Genomic DNA, 7,226 nt, shown 5'->3' with positions numbered 1-7,226 from the left:
CACCACACTAGGAATCGACGATGGTTCTGTTTCAACCTCATTGGTTTGGCCTTGTTTAAAACGAACTAGTTAAGCCTTAACCGGTTTGGGAGTTTTCAAAGTTGAACTAAATCGGCCCCCAAACCGATTAGCCTTAACCGGTTTAGCCCAAAACGGTTGGGTTCAGCTGGAGCCATCCCAAACCAAGCTCAAAATCAGTTTAGGAGGCTCAAGCTTAAACCGAATCGAACCGTCACACTGCTAAAACGTTTAAAAACGGTTTAATGACTCGATTCAGGCTTGAGCGGAGCTGTTGCCGACTCTCCTACACTACACCACACCACACCACACCACACCACAAGGTCTAAACCACACATGCATATCCTCCTGACCACACCCCTCTTCACATCTCTGGAAAGGGTTTGTTTGCGTGTTGTGTCCGTCCCGACCACACCACATCACACCAGATCACAAGGTTTAACCCACACATATGTACTATATATATATATATATACATATATATATATATATGCATGTATGTATGTACATGAATTCTTATTTACATATGTGACCCACTCTCACTCCCCTTTCTTTCTTTCTTACAAGTTCATTGAATGAAACAGCTCTCTTCTTCTTCTTCTTCTTCTTCTTCTTCTCCACAGCTCTCTTCCGCGTATGTATGGATAATCGATTTTCAGGTGAGCCCTTTTTGACTCACTGCCTCCTCCTCTTCCTCTTGTTTTCTTGTTTTGTTCTTTCTAACCCTGCAAAATGATCGTGTCACGGCTCTTTTTTTTTAATGGGAAGCTTTCCTGTCCTTCTTTTTCCAGGTTTTGTGCTTCAGAAAGAGTTAAGAAGATCCTCTAGACGAGAAGTGGAATGCCCTGGTAGTAGGGCTTGGGGTTTAGGGTTTAGGGCCTAGTTTTGGGCTGATTCTTTCGATTGTAGGGTTCAGGTTTCGGTATTTACGCACGCCGTACCTCCCTTTGAAGTAATTAGAAACAGATATGAAGGTTTTAGGGTGTTAGAACCTTCCACAACGTCCCCCACAGTTCTAAAAAATGGAGGGTTTTAGTCCTTACACATTTCATGCCTGATAAGAATCACATATCAGGAGTTTTTGGTTTTAAATACGTCTCATGAAATCACTCCTCATGATTATATAACACATGCTAAGGGTTATGAGCCTAAATTTTAGGGTTTTAAACACATCCATCTCATACCTATCCTCTGGTCATAAGGACCACGTATGAAGAGAATTTGCGGCCATGATCCTTTGCAAGACATGGTTATCAATAAACCAAAATATCAGACAGATGGATCTTGTTTGAGGTCTCAATCACATGATGTGGTTGTGGAAGAGATCATTATCAACAAATTAAACCACATCTTTAATGGCCACTATCCCCATATTGTTAAGAAGATTGATGCTTATCAAGAAGAAGTGTTTTTGCTTTAACTACACTTTGTGCATCATAAGCGCACGCCGCTTTTGTGTCCCTGTTTCTTTAAACCAGGAGGTGGAAATTAATAATGATGAAAAGCGGATTGATGGCCTGATCAATGAGGCGTTAGCAACAATTGGGCCCTCTAAGGATCTAGAAAGAAAGGGAAAAATTGCGTTGAACGAAGACTCCAATAAGGTATTAAGAAGTGAAGGGGTAATTTCATTACAACATGGTTCAGATGAGCTTCTACAGACAGAAGAAATAATTGCATTAGGCCAACCTTTGGATGAAGGTATACAGAGCAAAGCTGCGACAGTGTTATGCCGAGATTCAGATAAACTTCTACAAAGCAAAGGTGCCATTGCATTGCATCAAGCTTCAGACGAGCTTCTAAGAGACTTGATGGGTGAGAGTTGGCTTAGCCCTCCACACTCTATCGCCTATTCGAAGAGAATCCATAGTCTTTGTAATGCTGGAGAGGTTGATAAAGCACATAAACTGCTTGATGCTATGATTGAGCAGAATGCTAGTTTGAAGCCACATTATTTCAATTATGTAAGTGTGGCCTATGCCAAAGCAAATAGATGTCAGGAAGCATTGGAAGTATGCGATTCTATGCAAAAGTATGGATTCCGACCTCATCAAACCACATATCATACCATTATGAGCATCTACCTAAAGCAGGGAAAAGTGTTAGATGCTCTCGATATGTTTGATAGAATGAGGAGAGATGGCTGGCAACCTAACGAGGTCACGACAAGTATAGTTGCATATGGACTTTGTAGGGCCGGCCATACCGACCAAGTAAAAGCTTTGTTTCAAGAAAGGTTTGAGAAATCTGGTATTATCAGTACAAGTGTTTGCAATGCTCTCCTTGAGAGTTTCTTTAGAAGTGGTAATATGGAGTCTGCAGCAGAACTAGAGAAACGAATATTCTCTGGATTGTGTTTTCCTAATGCTTTCACATATGCCACGATGATACGAGGTCGATGTAGACAAGGAAAAGCAGATGAAGCCAAAAAACTCTTTTTGGAAATGGAAAAGAAAGGGTGTCGACCGATACTTGCTTGTTATGGCTCTATTATATCTCTTCTTTGTAAGCAAAATAGATATAAAGATGCATATAATCTTTTCAATGAGATGCAGAGGGAAGGGATTGAAGCTGAGGGTGCATTTTGTGTAGTGTTATTGAAACAATTGACCATGATAGGTATGATAGATGAGGCTCTCCAAGTGTGTAAGTATGTGACGGAGAAGCGTATCTTCGTGGATGACAGCACATTTCTTTTGCTTCTAGAAGCTCTAAGCAAAGCAAATAGATTGGGAGAAGCGAAGCCTTTCCTAGACAACCTGATGGAGAAAGGTTGTATATCTAGTGTGAGACGCTTCCAACAAGCTCTGCATACTTTGCGAAGAAGAGAGAGCCTTATCCGTGAACGAGATTCACATATTCAAGACCCTAACAAGGATGTTTAAGTTTGCTTTGCCATCTCATTAGCAACCCTGATGTGTTTGTAAAGAATTGGGTAAACAGTAAACTTTTCTTTGCAAGAGCATTATGATTCCTATCTTGGTAAACGAGGTTGCAAGTCGATCTATGAATGGCATTAGGCATTAGAGTATACGTTTCTGGAAGGATCATTGAGGATGTACTAATAAAGCCAGTCTTATTTTGCATTCATTATTTAATGTCTGAATTGTGGCTACCCTGTTTTTCTTTTCATTATTTAATGTGTGAATTAAATGTATTACATGATGAGTGCCAACATTTGGAATGTACTTTATTTACCATTGTATTTAAATTTTTTATCATAGTGGGAAATGTTACGTTAGCCAGTTAAAGATCACATTGGTGTTTATTGGATTATTCATCCAATGATTTGCCTTTTAGTTTGAGGATGTTTATAAATAGGTTCACTAGTGAATCAGAGACGGGGCCAAAAAAACTGTTGCATCAAGGAAGGTTTCTAAATCAAAATTGTGGTCTATGCTACCCATTAGATGCATAAAGAGACATGAATGGTGATCCTCAACTTACACAACACCAACACGCATAATTGTTGAAATTATGTTGTGTCTTCCACAACTCTTGTATCGAGAGTCACGAAGAGAGGCTGCTATTTGGTGAAAGTTGGATGCAGTACTTCCATGACCTGAAAGTAGAGGCTTGTGGACATTCATACATTCATAGAAGTATTACAATGCCATTGAAGTTATCAAGAACTTGAATACTTCAAAATGCCATTAGGATTACTTATCATTGCTATGTCAAACTTGAGCCAAAGTAATAACAAATGTCAAAATCAACCATTCTTTATTCCATTCTGATTAGAATGTATCATTCACGCAAATGAATAGGCATCGAGGCATCACTAAATGGCCTTACTCTGGATTGATAATATACAAAATTTGGATTTACCTTGCATACACAAGAATATGGTGAACCTTGGGCAGCCATCAACTCCATTCGGTCATTATTATCATCATTTTGAAAAGTTTAGGCATATGCGTGTTAACATAATTTTGATAGGTATATAGGTGTTATTATGCAAAATAATGTCATAGAGTGTCTTGGATCTGCGATTTGACAAGTCTAAGATAAAATATGCAATTTCAAAATTTACATGAACCTTCAATTCAACAATTCTGAAAAAACATATGAAATCATAGAGCTCATACCATCATGCCATTCACCCTAGTGAATTCAATATCTATAAACTATTAGAAATATTGAGAATTGACTAGATAGGCATATAAATTTACACTCACAAAAGACGAATACAAGTCAATACAAACTTTCTAATACATATGAGAGTAGTTCACAATGGTAGTCCTCTCGTGCACCAACACATTAGAGGTAAGATGGGATTTGGATTCGTCGAAATTGGTCTTATTGTCACATTGAATGTGTAAGTTAGTTGATAATAGTAGGGATTTTCCTTTATGGTCAATGGACTTGTCATTAATTAATATGACCTAGCTCCTTAGGTAACAACTAGTGTTAGATAGTACTATGAGAATGTTCTTTTGGTCGATTTGACTTGTCAATCCCATTACCCTCCGTCTTTCCTAAATACATTCTATCTTAATCATTTATGGTTTCCCACATTGACACCTCATCGACACATATGGTTGGTTGCACAACAATTACTCGTCATTTGGGGTGCCACCACAAAATGTGCATTCTAAGAATACATGTGGTAATAAACTGACAACTGGGGGTGATCATTGACTATATCTAACCTGCAACCCCTACTTGAGGTCAATGGTCAACCCCATTGAGTTGAGATCGAATTAGGTCATCTCCTAATTGTTGAAGGTTTTGTTATAATTGTTCTACTCAGAATGCCTTTGTGAAGATGTCTACAACATATTTTGATGTTGGATAGTACTCAAAGTCTATAGTTTGATGATCGATTAGGTCCTACATAGAGATATTGAATCTCTATGTATTTAGTACATGCATAAAACACGAGGTTCAAGCAATAAGCATACGACTTTGATTGGCATACCTATGTACAATTGTTGTCCTCATCCGAACTTCCACATTCATAAGGATTCTTTTGAGCTAGTCTATCTCACATGTCGCTTTGTATTTCACCTCTGTCAAACTTAGTGCCATTGTCGATTGTTTTTTATTGTTCCATGAAACAACTCAAATACTGAAAAACAATATCTAGAAATCGATTTATTGGAATTACTATCTCTAGCTTAGTTCGAGTCGCAATACCCACTAAATTCGTTAATTGTTGGCTTGTAGAAGATTCCATAATTTAAAGTACCCCCTAAGTACTTTAATAAACACAACATAACTTTCAAATGATTCTCCTTCGGCTTGTTGAATCGATTTACCACACCAACTATAAACCAAATATCCAACCTAATATTGCATACGAAAATTAGACCCCCTAGAAGTTGCATGTACTTCCTTATGACAACCATTGGTCAAGTGTCTTCTTGGGATAGAATGTGATTCAACCCCATCAAAGTCAACTTCATCTTGTAGTTTATCATCCCAAATGTCTTCAATATCTCTATCGCATACTTATGTTGTCATGTTAACTGAGGTTTGCCAAACTTTGATTCCAAGGAAGTAGTATAAAATCCCCAAGTCCGTTGTCGTGATGTGGGTTGTGTATAGGAAGAATTTCGTTAAACTAGGATTATTAAAAAGTTTGATTGATAGATCGAAGATGTGAAGAGAAAAGATATTTTGTGACTTTATTATTATTATTATTTAGGAAAGAAAAAGCATGGCGTGTGTTAAAATAAAAAAGCACATACTTTTTATTTAGGAAAAAACCCTCCACCCTATAAAAAAGGGGAAGAGAATGCATCACGTAGGGGAAGGAGGGAGGAGAGAGATGCAGAAGCTCTACTGGATTGGGAAGCAAGGCTAGTAGATCAACAGGGCGTGTATAACCCTCATCAACAAGAGGTGACGTGGCCATTGATCGTTGAGAGTTTACACAAAAACTCGAGGATTCCCTCCTTAAAGCTTCACTCTTATTCTTTTCTTCATCATCATCTTCTTCTTCTTCTGCACAAGATGTTTGTTGTCCTTAAGTTTTATTTTCTTATTCGCCATGAAATTTAGGATTTGTAGTTTATGATTTATTTCTAGAATTTCAACACCGTTGTAATCGTTTACCCCAACAACTTGTAATCCCTATTTTATAAAGGGAATTTCTTCCTTAGTCTAGCATTTCTAGAATTAATATTGTAAAACCAATTCATAATCTCAAGATCTTTGGGTCAGTCACATGTTAATCTCATGCTCATTTCATTGTTCTGAACGGTCCTCAATTTGAATATGACCTAACTTCGCCTTTGGCTTAACTTCAACTTTGACCTATCTTCAAGTCTGGCCTACCTTCGAGTCTAAACTACCTTCGACTCTAGCCTAACTTCGAGTGTTTCCTACCTTCGAGTCTTACCTATCTTCAACTCTAGGCTAACTTCAACTTAGTCCTATCTTCGAGTCTGGGCTACCTTCGACTTTGGGCTACCTTCGACTTTGACCTTACATCAACTCTGTCTTACCTTTGAGTCTAGGCTACCTTCAACTCTAGCCTAACTTGGACTCTGGCCTAATTTCGACTCTAGACTACCTTCGAGTGTGGGCTACCTTCAAGTTTGGCCTAACTTCAAGTCTATGCTACCTTCAAGTTTAGCCTACCTTCAAATTTAGTCTACCTTCAAGTCTGGCCTACCTTCGACTCTGGCCTAACTTTGATTACCTTCGAGTCTGACCTACATTCAACTTTGACAATCATTTGACACTGATAATCCTTCGAGGCATCCATCCTCTCTGGTTCAAGTCCCCAATGGTCCCGCACAATATGCGGTTGAGCTTTGATGGAAAGAATGATGACGAAGTTACTGAGGGAAAAAGATGCCACACAATATTCAGTTGAGAGACTTGTATATACATATGGACAATTTTGATGGGACCAATGTCTCAGATTATTTGGAAGAATACAATGCGTGATGCTTCAAGCAAATGTTCACGAGCTAACAAAATTAAGGTACTTTAGTCGAGTGGTATCCTCGATGCTACATACACAAATTATAGAGCTTCTTGAAGCTTATATATCATGGGATATTTTCCGAATAGCATTGCTTAAAGAGTTCGAGGTCGAGGATGTAATCGGCACAAGTCGCTATGAGTTTGACAAGTGGGTCGCATTAAAGAAGCCTTACAAGAGTGCTTTAGCATCTTTTCAAGATTTGGAGTGTCAATTCTCCCGACTTTTGGAAAGTGGCAAAAGATTGGTGGGGGTGGACAAAGTGTTAATG

General features: G+C 38.4%; 1 protein-coding gene across 1 annotated transcript; it reads left to right on the top strand.

Annotated features, from left to right (window-relative positions):
* The first annotated feature begins 813 nt into the window (after positions 1-813).
* On the top strand, positions 814-3,108 carry LOC147856102 (uncharacterized). The gene has a single exon (XM_087329725.1). It carries the CDS (start codon positions 1,374-1,376, stop codon positions 2,901-2,903), a length of 1,530 nt encoding a protein of 509 aa, XP_087185851.1. The 5' UTR covers positions 814-1,373; the 3' UTR covers positions 2,904-3,108.
* The last annotated feature ends 4,118 nt before the right edge of the window (positions 3,109-7,226 follow it).

This window comes from Azolla caroliniana, unplaced genomic scaffold (assembly GCF_043228905.1).
Source record: "Azolla caroliniana isolate FFs.n. ecotype wild unplaced genomic scaffold, voAzoCaro1.0.p SCAF_13, whole genome shotgun sequence".
Taxonomy (NCBI): domain Eukaryota; kingdom Viridiplantae; phylum Streptophyta; class Polypodiopsida; order Salviniales; family Salviniaceae; genus Azolla; species Azolla caroliniana.
The sequence above is the reverse complement of the archived record's forward strand: the minus strand, read 5'-3'. Positions and strand labels throughout refer to the sequence as shown.